The sequence below is a fragment of the Mus pahari genome, chromosome 2, assembly GCF_900095145.1.
Source record: "Mus pahari chromosome 2, PAHARI_EIJ_v1.1, whole genome shotgun sequence".
NCBI lineage: Eukaryota > Metazoa > Chordata > Mammalia > Rodentia > Muridae > Mus > Mus pahari.
Genome location: NC_034591.1, coordinates 109,084,766 through 109,102,387, shown reverse-complemented (window position 1 = coordinate 109,102,387; position 17,622 = coordinate 109,084,766). Strand labels below are relative to the sequence as shown.

Below are 17,622 nucleotides of genomic sequence, written 5' to 3'. Positions count from 1 at the left end.
CCTGCCCATGTTTCAGCAGTTGAATTATCTTAAGTGTTGCTGAGATCATAGAGGGTAGCAGACAGGGATGGCTGCTGGCCTGGTGACCATGGTGACCCTGGTGATGTGTGATGTCTCTGCAGGCTGCTCTGGAGTCCCGGCGAAAGCTTGAGGAAAGGCAGAGTGGTTTGGCATCTCATACAGCCAATGGGGACATGAGGTCTCTTCGAGGTATCCCTCCCCCCTTGCGAAAGGCTGAGGGCTGGCTCCCACTGTCAGAAGGTCAGGGACAGAGTGAAGACCCTGACCCTCTCCTCCAGCAGATCTACAACATTACATCATTCATCAGGCAGGCCAAGGCTGCAGGCCGCACAGATGAGGTGCGCACACTTCAGGAGAACCTACGGCAGCTGCAGGATGAGTATGACCTGCAGCAGACTGAGAAGGCCATTGAGCTGTCCCGGAAGCAGGCCGAGGAGGAGGAACTGCAGCGGGAGCAGCTACAGATGCTCCGCAAGCGAGAGCTTGAACGAGAACAAGAGCAGCTCCTGGCAGCATCCCTGCAAACACGGACTCGGGTTCTAGAACTCCGAGAAGTTATACCCTTCCAATTGGAAGCCAGCCGAGGGCCTCACATTGACCTCTCTTATTCCTTGGATCAGGACTCCTCTCCAATTCAGAACAGCACAGCTCCCGATACCCTTACACCTGGCTCAGCTCTAGCACCCATGCACTTGTGGTCTGGGCCCCCAGCCCTTGGCCAGGAAGCACTCCCTCAGAACACCATGTCACAGCAAAGTGATAAGGCCTCACTCAACCCGTTTGATGAAGACGACCTCTCCAGCCCTACAGAGGGTGCTATCAGCCCTGCTGATGTAGAGGCTTTCCTGGGCCCTCCAGCTGCTGTCACCAAAGAATACAATCCTTTTGAGGAAGATGCTGAGGAAGAGGAGGTGGCAGACTTGGGGGCAGGAAATCCCTTCACTGACCCAGACAGTCCAGCACCCAACCCTTTTGATGAGGATGACTGTCCCAGGCCTGCCAGTCCAGCTGCCCCTGGAAACCCTTTTGAAGAGTGCCCCTGCACCAACCCCTTCGAGGTAGACAGTGATAGTGGCATGGAGGCTGAGGAGCGCATTGAGGAGGAGCTGCTCCTGCAGCAAATTGACAACATCAAGGCTTACATCTTTGATGCCAAGCAGTGTGGTCGGATGGACGAGGTTGAGGTTCTGACAGAGAACCTCCGGGAGCTGAAGTGCACCCTGGCTAAGCAGAAGGGGGCCCCTAATTGACAGCAATGGGCAGGAACTGGGCAGAGTCTTGGGCAGCAGGATATCAAGTGGGAGGAGGAGCTGGGCAGGCATCTGAACACACACAGGTGGGGGTGAAACAGTTGTCTCTTGCTGTGCACTTTGAGACGTTTCCACTACAGTTGAGCAAGAACAGGAAAAAAATCGGCATTCATGTGCTGGTTTTTCTGTATTATTTTTTTAATGAAGTGTTCCCTTTTCAGGGGACTTTACCATTTTATTTTCAAGATACAGCTCTGTTGGGCCAAGGCAGAGATGACTCCTGGGTACCTCTTAGTCCATTTTCTGCTGACAGTTGCTGGTCATTACGCAGTATTATAGAGCAGCCCTTGACAGGCCCTTCCTGTAGCCAAGCTAGGCAGGGCTCTAGCAGAAGTCTGTCCTGACTTGGTTGTTCCCTTTCAGCACTTAGGGAGATACTGCTGTGAAGGGGAAGGTCTAGACCCAGTGGGACCAAGGCCTCTTTTTATGGATGGCAGGAATGTTGCCAATGTTGTCCCCTCCCAGTTAAAGGAAGTAAAATTCCCAAGTGTGAGGGTGGTGGTGTCAGTGTGAGCTTGACTATGAGATAGTAGTGTTCAACTTTTTGGTGGATGTTATGGTTTGGGAGACGTTTCTACTTGTGCAGTTGTCTGATCCCCTGGAAACATCCTTCCAGAACTTTGGTAGAAGGACCATTCTATAGGTCACATTCAAGGGCTTGTTGATTTGGAATTGTGACTGGGAATCGTCCGTGGAGTGTTAGCAAGTAATGGAACACTTCAGAGTCAGGAATGCTGTTAGTAACTTGCAAGGCCCTCCAGTCAGCCCTCTTCCTTGTGCTTTATCCTGACCTTAGAAACTGGTAAGATGTACTGAGAAATGGAAATATTTGAGGCACAGCCTGAAACCATTCCACAGCCCTGAAGTACTTGAACTCTTGATAGAAGACAGAAAGGGAAGTTATGTAGCTTAGTACTTTGGTTTACAGGAACAGATCGATTGACAGATGACCTTGTAAGATCCTTGGTGTGCTCAGCTCTGGGTAATTTTAGTGATGATACTCTTAGTTAATGGACAATAACTGTCCACTAGTCAGTTTCCCTTTAGCTTTCTCTGGGCCATGCCTTTTGTTGGTTACTGGTGTATAAGCTGAAATTCTGTCACATTCTGGTGAAGATCCATCTTGGTGGTAAGAATGTTATCTGGGTGCAAAGATCTCTATTTTGGCAGTTTTAATCCCAGTTCATTAGTACATGTTAGGGCTTTGGCTGGATAGAGAGCTCTGTGTGGGTCTGTGGAAAGGGCTGGAGAGGGAGGGAGGGTAAGAACCCTTCGAGTTCTGCTGACAGGTGTTTACTGGCCTGCTAGTAGATTACCAGCCATTTGCCAGCTCTGTTGGTGTCATGGACTGTTCTGGAAGGTAGGCAGCCTGGCATTTTATGCTACCTGGGGCAGGCTACCTCTCTCTCTAAAGCCCAGTCTCCAGGCATGCCCAGCATATCCACCCTGCTTGGTTTGCTTTTGTGTCATGGAAAAAGAGGCAGTGCTAACACAAGAATGAAGCTGAATTCTGGTTCCCACCATTACTTTTCCAGACTCAGATCAGGTGTGCGGGGTGGTACAACTGTAGAAAATGCTTTTTTTTATAAGACTGGGTTTCTTAATTAGCTAGTGAGTGACTCGATGGGCAGTGGTGGCACATGCCTTTTATCCCAGCACTTGGGAGGCAGAGGCAGAGGCAGGAGAATTTCTGAGTTCTAATCCAGCCTGGTCTACAGAGTGAGTTCCAGGACAGCCAGGGCCGCATAGAGAAACCCTGTCTCTAAATAAATAAATAAATAAATAAAATAAAAATTAAGAAAAAAAAAATAGCTAGTGACTCATTAAATGTACTTCTTTCTGGAACTCACCCCAGGTAGCAGTCTGACTGAGAGTATGGAGAAAACAAATGCTTTTAAACAGCTATTTTTTAAAATCCCAACTGACTGAATATGAAACCAAGTGAACTCAGATCCCAGAGGTTTTACTAAGTTTCTCATTGACCATATTCTGAAAGTCAGAGACGTAACAAGAGAGACTTGTCTACCCCTTGTCTGTATCTCCTCCCAGAATTCATGCAGTTCAAAGTTGGTTTGCAGAGGGTGTTTGGCCTGTGAGTGAACCACAGTGCCAGCTTCTGACCTTAGGTGAATACTTGATTCCCAAGGACAGAGCACGTCCTTGATAAGGTGTTGGCAGATCCCTTAGGTGTAGGCCCTGTTCATAGTGGACAGACTTCTTGCTTTATTCCCTTCTAACAACACTAAGGAACTGGAGCCTTATTCACTGCACTTACCACACATCATGTCTTTGTCGTCAAATATTAAAACATCTAAGTCATCATGAGCCATGTTGTATAGCTATGCCACTCAGTTCAAATTGTGGAACTGGTCTCAGTAAGAGGTCAGACTAGAGGAGCATGGTGTGCTGGTAATCATGATGACTGCCAGCAAGATGGTCATTGATGCGCATGCACTACACTGGGGCCTTGTATCAGAGGCTTTTATTAAAATATCATTTATGTAAGGCTTTTATTAAAAAAAAATAACATGTTCATGGCTGGGCTTGTGTGTGCTTAAAACGTCCCTTCACTTCCTTTTTGTAATGTGTGTGTGTGTGTATATGTTTGCATGTGCACATGGAGGTGTGTGTGTGTGTGTGTGTGTGTATGTATGTATGTTTGCATGTGCACATGGAGGTGTGTGTGTGTGTGTGTGTGTGTGTGTGTGTATGTTTGCATGTGCACATGGAGACCAGAGGACAACCTTGGGTATTAGTCTTAGGAAACCAATCTGCCTTTTAGGCAGGGTTTCTCATCCTGAAGCTTTCCAGTTAGGCTAGACTGGCTGGTCATGGAGTCTACAGTCCTATCCCCACTTCCCACCAGAAACTGAAGCTCGGAGGGGTCAGGGGGCCTGGGACTTATATTTGTACCAGGCGCTGGTACATTTTCACACTTTACCTCAGCTCTGCCAACAGGCCTGTGATGTATTGTTTGACAAAGAACAGACTGGACACTTACAACTCATTTTGCCATCAGTATTTAGGTGGGTTTGGGTTGGCTCAGGAATGGTGAAGAGGGAAGGGCTCAGCTATTACATAGACCAAAGAGACAGCAGATGAACAATCAGGAAAGAAGTTGGGTGCAGCTAAATGGGTTTCTACAGTGACTTCATCTGGGCCTGGAGCCCAGGTCTGTCTGATTCGGGACCCCAAGCTGTTTGTGTGGGATACTGGGTTTCTCCTGTGGATGCAATATCATCTTCTGTGATGAGACTTCAAGACCTGCAGCCTTCCCAGAAGTCTAGCAGATTTTTTTTTTTTTTAAAGATTTATTTGAGTACACTGTCACTGTCTTCAGACACACCAGAAAAGGACATCAGATCCCGTTACAGATAGTTGTGAGCCACCATGTGGTTGCTGGGAATTGAACTCAGGACCTCTAAAAGAACAGTCAGTGCTCTTAACCTTGCCTAGCAGAATCTTAATCACTTGAGGATCTTAATCACTTGAGAATCTTAATCACTTAATGATTTCAGTTGCAACATCTTTTGGAAGTTGTCAGTCTTCCTACAAGCAGCAGCTGGCTTAAATAAAAACCAATAGCCTTTCTTGGAGCCATTAGGAAACTGGTTTGCAGGACTCAGTTTCCTCCCAGTACCTGCAGTGGTGAGTTCAGAGTAAGCCAAGATCTGATGGCTTCGGCAGAACCCATGACTAGTAGGAATACCAGTAGGAACTTTGGTTTTTGTTATTGAACTGTGAGTGAGGATAGGGACTTGCACATACTAGGCATATGCTCTACTACTGAGTTATAGTGCTAGCTTTTTATTTTGCAGCAGGGTTGACTTTGAATTTGGTTTGTAGCCCATGCAGGCCTTGCACTTGTGATCCTTCTGCTTCAGTCTCCATAGTTTCTGGGATCACATGTTTGCATGACCAAGCCTGGTCAATAGCCTTGAGGAGTCCTGGAGCCTGACTGTCCATTGGGCACAGTGAGGGCCTGCTTCCTGCAAAGGCCGTTCTTCGTTAGTTCTAATGGTGAGCACTGAGAAGGCCCCTCCTATAGCTGTGGCAGAGGAATTCTGTAACCAGAGTATCCTAGCAAAGCCTTCTGCAAATGAAGAGACTTCACAAAACTTACTTACCTGGGCAAATATATTGTCCCCATCCAGTTCCCAGTTGCCTTCTTTGAGGGAGAAGTAGGGAAATAAACACATGCAGGTCGTGGCTGGAGACAGCCTAAGATCATAGAATATGTCCCTCTTTACCTTATATTCCCCTGGGGATCCAGGATAGATAGTAAGGATCACAGCAGCAAGAGACTGCAGAGTAGGGACCGGAAGCTCCAAGATTCTGACACCTGTAGCTACAGCAAACAGTCCTCACACTAGAGACTTTGGTACCTTAGTTTCTACTCCCCTCAGAGCCAATTACTCAAAATGGTTAGAAGCGTCCTAAAAGGTAAGCAAGCGACACAAGTAGACTCATGTCAGAATTGCCAGACAGTAAACTTAACTGCAGGTTATGCATTACAGAGACTAATGTAAGCAAACATGTAAGAAAAGTTGGATGGCTGGTAGGGCTTTGAGTGTTTTGTGTATGCTTTTTTTTTTTTTAAATAAAATTTCATTCAATTTTACCAATGAATACTCGAGCCAGATGCTGGGGTGACAGCCTGCTGGCTCAGAGGCAGAGAAAGCACCCAGTTGCCCTTCCTCAGCCAGTCTCCCAGAAGGAATGCCCCTCTCTCACACAGTCTCAAAAACTTTCTTAAACTGAATATCCCCCCCTTCCATCTTCTGTGCGTCCTTCTATCTGTCCTCCGGACTCCCTTTTACTGTCTATGGTTTTCTCTTAATAATCCTATGTCCACTTCCTGTTCATTGGCTGCTCCTCCTTTTGATCTATGGTTGACTTTATTTAATCCCGTTTACAGTATTGAAGCAGAAAGCTCTTGGATTAAAGATGTGTGCTGAGACTGAGCCATACCACAACCAAAAAAGGTTTTTCCAGTAAATAACACAATTGTGGGGTTCACAGTGTGGTTAGATACCCTGCAGCCACCTGCTGCACTCTCAGGGGTGTGGTCTAGAAGCTTACCTTCTTCCTCTTCAGACATGTAGTTCTAGCTGAAGCTTATTAGTGATGTATCTACATATATGCAGGCAAAACACTCATACATAGAGGGGCTGGAGAGATGGCTCAGTGGTTTAGAGCACTGACTGTTCTTCCAGAAGTCCTGAGTTCAATTCCCAGAACCTACATGGTGGCTCACAACCATCTGTAATGGGATCTGATGCCCTCTTCTGGTGTGTCTGAAGACAGCTATATTGTACTCATAAATACAATTAATAAATCTTTAAAAATATAGACATAAAGAAAATATATCTAAAACAATTTACAATTTGGTAGCTGGGGTGATAGCTCAGTGGGTAAGAGTACTTGAGGGCCTGAATTCCGATCCCAGGATCCATGTAAAAAATCTAGGTGAGATCATCTGTGCCTGTATCTCCAGAAGTGTGGATTACAATCCCAATTGCTGGAGCTTACTAAGAGAACAGAAAATAGCAGGACACTTTTCCCCCAGCCTTCATGTGTGTGCACAGGACATGTCTAGAATCGTTGGATTATGTGAGCAGAGGAAAGAACACTTAAGTATTGAAAAGAATACTAGAATAAAAGATTAACAGATGAAAATGCTCTAATGGGCTTATCAGTAGACAGTTCATCTATGAAGCTGGGGAAGTCAGTTGAAAATTTCCTGCATATCTTAAACTACATAATTACAAAGAGAAGGGGGCTGGTGAGATGGCTCAGCGGGTAAGAGCACCCGACTGCTCTTCCGAAGGTCCTGAGTTCAAATCCCAGCAACCACATGGTGACTCACAACCATCCGTAACGAGATCTGACTCCCTCTTCTGGAGTGTTTGAAGACCGCTACAGTGTACTTACATATATAAATAAATAAATCTTTAAAAAAGGGGAGGGGAATCTTGAGAATCCTGTAGAAAAATTAATTTCACCCATACATAAACAGCGATTAAAAATTACAGTATGTTGTGCTGGAAAAATAGCTTAGCAGTTAAGTGCACTTGCTGCTCTTGTAGAGGTCGCACATGGCAGTTCACAACTCTCTGTAAGGTCAATTTCCGGGGATCCAGCCTCTGCGGGCACTGCGTGCATGTGATGCACAGCCACAACACACAGGCAAAACAGTAAGGTAAAAATAAATCCTTAAAAAAAAAAAAAAAATACAGCGCAGAGTGACATGTTGATTGACTTGCCATATCTGTCACAACCACTCTTCACAAGCGAAAGACCCCCTCCTCTAAGCAGAGTCCTTTAGAGCAGACCCTGACGCACCAGAGCAAGCCACTCTTTCCTCCTTTACAAATCAGTTTTCCCTTTGAATCAACAGCGACTTTTCCGTCGAGCTCTTCATTTCAGAACTGGAGATCTTGGGAGAAGATAATTGGTTTCTGTGAAGACAAAAAACGATAGGTTGATTTCCAACGCTGAGGCGGCTGCGAGCCCGTGCCCAAACTACGAGTCCCAGGCTGCTCCGCGGCCGCGCTGCCCGCCGGGAAGTGCCTCCCAAGATTCCCCGAGCCGCGCTGGTCCGCGGCTTGAGGAGTTTCTAACTTCACCATGCCTATGAAGGGTCGCTTCCCGATCCGCCGTACGCTGCAGTACCTGGGTCGCGGGGACGTGGTATTCAAGGAGTCGGTGAAGGTCATGACCGTGAACTACAACACGTATGGGGAACTGGGCGAAGGCGCCAGGTCAGTGGGGGTCACAGCCCGCGGGGTTCAGTGAGAGGAGCTGAGGCAGTGGAGGCCATCCCGACCGATTCCCCGATAGAAACCCGAGCGCCCCTCCACCGGAGGGATGGGTTGCGGCTGGAAGCCTGGCAGCTTGTGCGAGACTGTGGCGCGGGAAACGCCTTGGGAGCGGAGTAGGAAGTTTCCGCACCTGTGCACAGCGTGGCTTCCTGCTGCTTAGGACACTTGACGAATGAAAGGTTTCATTGACCCGTTTATCATCTCCGAGCAATGCCTTGGACCCTTAAGAACTTACTGAACACTTATTGAGCACCAAAACGCCGGGTTCAGTACTGGGATTTCCAATAGTACGGGAGAAACATGTAGATAGGAGTGGATTTATAGAACGGATCAGAAAGAGAGAAGAGAATAATTTTCAAGGTGGAGAGCGGTCCCTGTGGCAAAGACCTTGACTTCATGAGAGCAAGTTGACCCCCAAGATCTAAGACTTGCTAGCCTGGGATCTGCTGGGATGAGGGCTCTCTGGAAGCCTGTTCGGGCTCTACTCCCATCTTACCTGGAGTTTATTCTGAGGCCTCTTTCTTAACTAGTGTGACCTTGGGATCACACAAGTTCTCTCAACTTCTGACAGCATTTTTCTTAGGCGTACCACCTCAACATCAGTGTGGTGGGGGTGGGGGTGGGGGTTGCTGGAGAATAAAGTGCCTGGCAGAGTGCAACAGGTGCTGACCTTGTGCCCATTTGATCCAGTAGTTGCATCTCTATCTGGTGTGTGTGCACAGGGCTCTGTGCTTTGGGATGGGAAGACACGGAGACTTGCTGACAGCAGGTTCTGCCTTCAAGCTTTTGGGGGGTGTGCTGTTTTCAGAGCAGTGTTTCCTCCCCAGAAGCAGGACTTTCACCTTCTCAAGTTTTGTGTTGATGTAATTACTTAAAGGTCTCCACCCTACCCCCGACCCCGTGTTTGGGTATGTGTGTATACATTAGCATTCAACCAAAGATAATGTTTCCAAGGAGCTGGGTGATGTGTTTTCTTTTTGAAATAGGGTCTCTCGGCCTGGGCTTCATGGATTCAGCTAAGCTGGCCAGTAAGCCTGGAGCCAGCAAGCAAGGGCCACCACACCTGGCCTTTTACTTATCTGTATTTGTGTGTGTGTGTGTGTGTGTGTGTGTGGTATGTCATGAGAGTTTATTTACACCATATGTGTGTAAGTGCCCATGAAGCCAGAGGGTGTTGGATTCTCTCGAACTGGAGTTACAAGTGGTTGTGAGGCAACTGATGTGGGTACTGGGAACTGAACTCAGGTCCTCTGGAAGAACAGTAAGCACTCTTAATTGCTGGTCCATTTCTCCAACCTCAAATAAAATCTTCCTTAAGTTTTAATTGAGATAGGGTCTCACTGTGTGTCCTTAGCTGGCCTGGAACTCCTGTATAAACCAGGCTAGCTTCCAGCTCACAGCCAATCTTCTTGCTTGTCTCTGCTTTCTGACTACTGAGTTTAAAGATGTGTGCCACCACACCTGGCTTGCTTGTAAAAATTTAAATGTGAATGTTTTACCTCCATGTATGTATGTGCACCACATTGGTGCCTAGTGTCCATAAAAGTCAGAAGAGGGAGTCAGATTCCCTGGAACTAGAGTTACAGATAGTTATGAGCCACCATGTGGGTGCTGGGAACTGAACCTGGGTCCTCTGCAAAGGCAGGTCCTCTTAACCACTGAACCATCTCTAGAACCCACTACCTGTTGGTTTGTTCTTTCTTTTTTTAAGTGGGTCCTGGAGCTCAGATTCTGGTTGTCTTGCATGTATAATTGTGATTGCATGTATAAATGTAATTGAGCCTTCTCAATAGCACCCTTTTGATGTTTTAGACCCTGCTGGAAGAGGAGTGTGGTTTTAATGGCCATTGCCTCTGCCTGTATCCACATCTGCATCCTGTTCAGCCTGTCCTCCCTAGAAGGTCACTTCTGAACAGCCAGAACATGAGTTCTCTGATAATTTAAACACTGCGAATACTCATTTTCTGTGACTTTAAGCCAAAGGGGAATGTGTGATTAATTTTCCTTCTTGGCTTTAACAAATCCTCGTGTTAGCCGTGTTTAATCGCTTCATTTTTGGCACTTGTTGATTGCAGATTCTGTCCCAGTTGTGGTAGTGTCTCGAGTGGTTTCAGGCTGGCTTTCTGCTGACTCAGTTGCATCCCCGGAATTAGTTTAGATGCTTCAATCTGGATTGGTGGTATAGGAACCTCTTGGCATAATCATTGAGGTAAAGAGTTGGTCCTTGCATGTCATGTGACTAGAAATAGAAAACCAAGCTCCTGTTCCATGGATCCAAAACCCTGTCAGTGGGTGTGGAGCAGACTGAACGGGAAGGAAGCAAGGATGCCTTGGAGTGAGGGCATTGAGGAGCCTTAATTAAGGGATTGCTTACAAAAGTGTGAACAGAAATGGGGAAAAGAAACCTTGGGTGAGGGAAAGCATGGACCCCAGCCCATGCAGGACAAGTGAGGTTAGGAATGTCTGTTGGAGCCTGAGGACACAGGAGCCTTCAGGCTGGACATGCCAGGGCTGAGCCAGGAAAGGAAATAGCTGCCTTTTACCTGTCACTGGTACTTCCTGCCAGCCTTTTGAACCCATTGTGAAGCCAGATAGCCAGGTAGTCCTTATAGCAGATGGATTCAGGGTGGTGAGGGAACAGTATGCAGAGCCAAGATTGGCCTAGAGTTGCTCTGTGTTGTGGACAGCTATGTGTGCTTTGTAGTTTGTGGTTCTGAGGTGGATGCTAGGAAGGTGCTCTGCTGCGGCACTCTGCTGTGACACTCTGCTGCTGTGGTTGTGTCAGAACTTACTTAGCTAGGGCTCTCCTGGTGCACCATGCTGATCTGAACCTCAGCATCTTTACTTTCTGTTCCATTTGGCTCATTCAGGTGCTGAGATCTAAAAAAGGGAATGAAGTTAGTCTTAAAGCTAGCTTTAAAACTTCTTGCCATAAACTGATTGCCAGACAGGATAAGGCAGTTAACCCACTCTCCTATAGCACAGAATTGGTTTTACTGATGTGTATACTGTGCTATTTGAGCAGAATTAGCACTTTTTAATGTTTAACAGATGTTTTTCTTACAGTTTGGCAAATGTCAGTGTTTATTTGTTTGAGCCCTGTGTAGCCCAGGCTGGCCTTGGATGCCTGTCTTCCTGCCTGAGTGAGGCACTGGAGTCTGGGATTATAGGTGTGCCACCTCACCCACTCAGCAGATGTTGAATTCCAAATTTTTGACATTTTTGCCATGTGACTATTTTAATGTATTCAAAATTATCTGATTTCAGCCTTCTATGATTCAAGGTTTTCTTTCACGTCTGTAGTGTAACACTCCTATCCTATTGCCATTTCTTCTACACTGTGCTAAGGAGCCGTTCAGTAACTTGTCCACTACACATATGGAGATGTAGCCCTGTTTGCACAGGACTCTGGACTTGGTGCTAGAAACTCTGTGAGGGAGCACTGGTTTGTTTTTCTCAGTGACCAGACATAAGTCCTGATACTTATAGAAGTGCAAGTCTTCTATGCCTGTTTTTCCTCACTTTTTTGGAGGCAGGTACCTCTTACAGTTTTTGTCAAGTCCCAGACTTTCTCCATAGAAAGGGAATGCACAGAATTTCAGGGAGAAAACTCTTATAATAGATTAGATTTACATAGGTTCATTTCTAAAAAGCTGTCACATGGTGTGGTGGTTTGAATGAGAGTGCCCCCAATAGGTTATTATGTTTGAATGCTTAGTCACCAAGGAGTGGCACTGTTTGAGGAGTAGAAGGATTAGGAGATATGGCCCCGTTGGAGGAAGTGTGTTGCCAAGGGTGGTCTTTGAGGTTTCAAAAGCTCATGCCAGGCCCAGTGCCTCTTGATCAGCCTGCACCTTGCAGATCAGATGTAAGCTCTCAGCTGCTCCATTACTATGCCTGTCTGCCTGTCACCAACTCACCTATGTGATGATAATGGAACAGCCCGAACTGTAAATAAATCCCTAATTAAATGCTTTCTTTTTATAAAAGTTTCCTTAGTCATGGCGTCTCCTCACACCAATAGAACAGTAACTAAAACATAAGTAAGTACCAAGAAATACTACCTGACCATGTTTGTTGAAGGAATATGGAAGAATGGAACTTTGGACTTAGAAGTGCATTCAAACACTTTAGTGAGGCTTACTGAGCCATCCTAGCAGGAACAGGGAAGACAGTGATAATGAGGCCGATGTGGACTGTGGGGGCTCAGCTCAAGAGAGTCAGAGGAAAAAAAAATATTAGCAGCTGGCCTAAAGACCATTGTGATATTTTGCCAAAGAATGTGGCTGCTTTTTTGCCCTTGTCCAAAAGATCTTCCAGAAGCTAACTTGAAGTGGTTTGTATTAATGGCATTGGAGAGGAGATTCAAGACAGCATAGACTTTGTTGTGTGGTTATGCAGATCTACAATGAAAAGGAAAAGGGCAGGCAAAGAGAAATATAAATCGCACAATTTGAGAAGAAAAAGCACCAGGCAATGTAATGATGGAGCCAAATCCTATGCTCAGGGAGGTAAAAAATATAAAGAAAGGCCTGATGGTAAATAGAATAAAGGAGTTAGTACTTGACCCTTAAGTCAGGATAGCACTCTGCTAATCTTGCAACAGTTTCTGTGAAAGGAATAAGCCTGATGAATTTCTTCTGCGGGGGTGGGGGGTGGGGGGGGGACGGCAACCAAGCAAGCAGAAGTACTTAACACCTTCAGATTCTAGATTTAGTCAAGGATACAGGAAGGGGTTATGGAACATTCCTCCATAGCTATGGAAAGCTGCTGAGCCCAGACATTTGGGAGAACAGTTCCTACAAGGGGGTTTCTGAGAGCCCATTGTATGAAGCTGTAAAGCTAGAGCCTAGATTGCATTGTAGACCCCAAGATATTGGAGATGCCAGAGTCGTGGGATACCTACTAAGGAGAGCTGCCAACAGGGTATGGAAACAGTATAAGAGAAAGAAGTAAGGTGCAGTCAACAAAGCTGGAGCTGGAGAGCTGGAGAGCTGGAGTTTCTTGGCATCAGACATGGAGATGCACGTGGGTTCTAGAGAGCTGTTACGTGGTTCATTTCTAGAGAGCTGTTACATGGGTTCATTTCTTGCTTTTTGCAGGAAATTTGTGTTTTTCAACATCCCTCAGATCCAGTACAAGAATCCTTGGGTGCAGATCATGCTGTTTAAGAACATGACACCATCGCCCTTCCTGCGGTTCTACCTAGGTGAGTGAGGCAAGGAAGAACCACCCATCCCTTTCCAGCTGTAAGCAGCTGTGTGTGGCCTTAGCTTCCCTTGCCAGCTACCCAGTGGCTCCTGAGATCGAGACCCAGCTCCTTCACCTGTCTTTCTTCAGCTCATCTCTAGTTGTCCTCTGCCTGTCATGTGGTCCAGTTTAGCCACATTCCTTTGCCGCTCTGTGCTACTGTGTCTTCACTCTTTGCCTGTGAGCTTACAGAATGAAAACAGAGATCCTCTGCTGGAGATGTATGTCCGTAGCTCAGTGGTAAAGTGTACTACACTGCAAAACCCCCAAACCAAATATCCTTTAGGCCTGGATTTGGCTCTCAGGAACCTAGTACTCCTCAGGGCTGAGCACAGTCTTCTTTCTGCTCCCACCATGTCTTGTGGGTGCTCTGCTTGCTTGTTCTGATGCTAGGCACTAGCACTCCTGGTTCATGGATAACAGAAAGTGCCACAGAAAGCACACTAGGTGTGCAGCATATAGAAAATGTCACTGAGGGGCAGTTTGGGGCCAGGTGCTGGGCAGTCAGGAGTCCATGGGCAAAGAGCTCTGCTCTGTGTGTATGTAGTGGGGAGGGGGGTGTTCTGCGTATGAGAGACAGAATACACAGGAAAGCAGCAAGATGGTCAACAAAGTCCTGTGGTGAAGGAAGGCAGTCATAGGATTTTGTGTTCTTAGGGCTTCTGTGTGCTTGCTAGGCAAGTATTATAGCTTGGAGCCACAGCTAGCCCTGGATATGTGATGAAGTCATTGCATGGCATAGAACAGGTCTATAGTGAGAACCAAGATACTTCCCTTTGGCATTCAGTCCCTTTCTTCAGGGACAGTAGGTTAGGACTTTTTGAGATGGGATTGTGTAATCCTGGCTGGCCCTCTCAAATGCTAGGATTTGATATGGCCACTGTATGCCTACCTGCTTTGCCTCTGAATTTCATGTAAACAAGAATCTCTTGGGGAAATTCCTTTTCCATTTCTGGATGGTAGAGTCAGTGGGAGAAAGGACCTGTCCCTGGTTGGGAGCTGGGTGGGTATCTGGGATTGGAGCTGTCCATGACCTAGCAAAGCCATTTGCTTGAGCTGGTAGTCCCTCTGCCAGCCCTGTACCTTATGGGAAAGACTAATTACACAGTATTAGTTTTATGTCTTTGGTCCATTTTAATTTTTTCCTAATGTTTATTTGCATGTGAGTAGCCAGTTCCAGTGTTTGATAAAAAAGCTTAAGTTCAAATTTTCTTGCCATCTTTGCTGAAAACAGTTGCCCATAAATAGAATAGTTTATTTGGTTCTGTCCCATTTGGTGGTAAGTCTGCTATTGAGCATGCCTCTCATGGTTATAGGTAGCTGTAGGTTAGAGTTACCTGTAATTCCAGCTCCTGGGGGTTGTGGGGGCTCACACTCTCTTCTGGACTCCTTAGGTACCTAACACTTTTGTGCACCGATGCACATATATACATAATCTAGATATTTAAAAAAAATATTGAACTCTACTACTAAAAGCAAGTTGGAGACCATAGTGGTCTTGCCTTGCAAGGCCACAGGTATGGAGCACATCTTGGCAGTCCCAGGCTTTTGAGGCAGAGAAGTATGCCTGAATCCTCAGCTCTCCTACCCTCGTGCCTCTTATTTGCAGATTCTGGGGAGCAAGTCCTGGTAGACGTGGAGACGAAGAGTAATAAGGAGATCATGGAGCACATAAAGAAAATCTTGGGCAAGAAAGAGTGAGTTGCTGGGTTGACCTGACAGGAGCAAAACTCAGCTCCAAAAAATGTGAAAGTGAAGGGGACATGTACAGAGGGTATGGCGAGGGAAGGTTCTCCAGCCCTAGTTAGTAACAAGACCTTGGACAGTAGGATCAGTTCAGGCCTGGCCTTTCTTTCTCTCAGCAGATATTAGCTGAAGTCACTAAATCTCTTGTCCATTTCCTTGCTGTGACAGTGAGCAAGGGTTACCCCAGCCTTGACATGCATGTAGCTAAAGGGAAGCTTAGACTAGGTTCCCATGTTCTTTAATGAGGAAGAATAGGAAGGATGGGAAGCCAAGACACAGGCTCCTTCACCCCTCCTAGCCCTCTATCCCCTAACCCCCTAGCCCCTGTCCCCATGGGATGCTCCAGTGGTCTGTTTCCGAGTGCCTTTCCCCTCACATGGAAGAGGCTGCCCCTGTCTGGAGCCCCTGGTCATGTTTTGCTACTCTGTGTGTTCCTTGGCAGGGAGACCCTCAGGGAGGAGGAGCTGGAAAAGCAGCAGCGCTTTCATCCAGGCAACTTTGGCCCCCGGAAGTACTGTCTGCGGGAGTGCATGTGTGAAGTAGAAGGTCAGGTGCCCTGCCCTGGCCTGGTGCCCTTACCCAAGGAGATGACAGGGAAGTACAAAGCTGCTCTGAAAGCCAGTACTTAGGTCTAAGCAAGGCCATCTGGGATGGACTGGTGGCACCTGACTGGTGGAGATGGATTACATTGGTACCATAAATGATGGAACTCTGCAATGAACTTGGATGTGCAAGATGGCCATTGCACATCCGTTTAAAGGACATGGGATGAAGGCCAGGGTTGCCAGCTGCTGAATAGATGTCAATAAAAGATTTAGTCTTCCTATAGTCTGGTCTTGCTGGTATAAAGACCATCTGTATCAGAGAGCTTGGGATGAGGAGGTGCAAGGCAGTTTGTCAGTGACTGTCTCAGTCCTGTAACTGGCCCTGCTTCTTTCACTTAATCTTCCTCCAGTTTCTACTCTGGAAGCTGTTGAGGGCTATTGTTATTGGTGAGCCAAATGTAGCTGGGAGAGTAGATATTCTTACTTAGCAGTCCAAAGCAAACATGTGGGCAGTGTACTAAAGCCAGCAATTCTTGCTTCCTGAGAGAGGGAAGATTCTCCACCCCCAGTTATTAACGAGACCTTGGGCAATAGGATCAGTTCAGGCCTGGCCTTTCAGCTCAGCAGATGTGAGCTGAAGTCACCAAATCTCTTGTCCTCTTCCTTGCCATCAAGTCTATGTGGGTGGAGGAGTGCCAGTGGCATTGTGTCAACTGTCGCATGGATTTTTCTGGCTTTGAGAGTGAAGATGCCACCTGGGTGGTAATTTGCCTCTCAGTTCTTGCTTACTGGGTGAGAGACAGACAGACAAGACACACACACTCCTAGAGGCCTTTCTAGTTATTTTTTCCAGTTATCAGTGTCATTTTAGCTATGTAGACTCCATTCTTCAGCGGACAGCAGAACCTTCCAGGGTCACTTAATGTTTACCACAGACCCCTTGGCATTTGGCCATATAGGTATGAGTTTATGAGGCAGAATAAAGCAGCGATTGTTAAAAATGCCCAAGGCTCTTTAGATGCAACAAAACAGGGCAATTGCCCGCTCCCCAACACACACACACATACCCAGGTCACTCCCATTCTTCTGGCCCCTAGTGCAGGGGCCTCAGGGAGGCAGTGCAACTGGAATCCGTCTATCTGCAGTATAGTGTCTTTCCATTGTCTACTCTGGTTCTGGTTTGTGATTTTGCAGACCAGGTAGGGGCTGCAATGGAATGCTTGTAGCTCTAATGTATAAGGGATAGGAGTGCTTGAGTAGAATTTGGTACAGCCCCACAGGTCATTCTTTTGAGTTTTTGTTCCCACAGTGTCTCACTGGCTGGTATCAGGGAATACACTGCTTCCCTCCATAGCAGATGTGGCCAGGGCCCCAATCCTAAGCATGGACCTTGAAAAAAAGAATAAAGACCAGGCCCCAAGGGGACAAATTCTTGAGCTTCACTTTGGTCCTGACCCTTGTTTCTGCCAAAGCTGTGGCAAAGCTACAGGGCAACATGTGGGCAACTGGTAACTTCTGTGGCCTGGAGCAGATGCAGGTCTGAGGAAACCATTGATACTGGGAGAAGTCACCTCTTTATAATCTATCACTTTAGTAGTGACAGGTTTTATACACATGAAACTGACCACACTTGAGTTGACTTGATGGTCCTCTGAAGTGATAGTTTTCACACTGGGGTGCCACCAGCAACTGTGAGCTCTGTAATGACTTTATTCAAGCCTCTGAGCCCTCAACTGTAAAATGTAGAAGATATTAAGAGCAGTTTCATTCAACTACTGAATCTGAGGATACATTTTTTTTGCCCACAGCAAACAGCTACCTAGTGTATGGGTCTGACATCTGACCACACACCTGCCTCACCACCATGCTCTGGGAATGTCTATGTAGGATCCTTCTGTTCATGCTGGATGACATAGAGAATTCAGT

General features: G+C 46.6%; 2 protein-coding genes across 4 annotated transcripts in view; both read left to right on the top strand.

Annotated features, from left to right (window-relative positions):
- The window catches only part of Rbsn (rabenosyn, RAB effector), a 28,426-nt gene extending 24,553 nt beyond the window's left edge, over positions 1 to 3,873 (top strand). For 2 of the 3 annotated variants that reach the window (XM_029535397.1, XM_029535396.1), the window contains one exon: positions 123 to 3,018. In XM_029535397.1, coding sequence (XP_029391257.1) covers positions 123 to 1,271 — 1,149 coding nt within the window. In that variant the 3' untranslated portion in view covers positions 1,272 to 3,018. Of the gene's footprint in view, positions 1 to 122 lie in introns of all 3 variants that reach the window. The other variant, XM_021190128.2, reaches the window with a different exon arrangement.
- A 4,029-nt stretch (positions 3,874 to 7,902) lies between these two features.
- On the top strand, positions 7,903 to 16,697 carry Mrps25 (mitochondrial ribosomal protein S25). The gene is made up of 4 exons (XM_021191525.2): positions 7,903 to 8,095; positions 13,258 to 13,364; positions 15,015 to 15,102; positions 15,594 to 16,697. Exons 1-4 carry the CDS (start codon positions 7,962 to 7,964, stop codon positions 15,778 to 15,780), a joined length of 516 nt encoding a protein of 171 aa, XP_021047184.1. The 5' UTR covers positions 7,903 to 7,961; the 3' UTR covers positions 15,781 to 16,697.
- Positions 16,698 to 17,622: the final 925 nt, after the last annotated feature.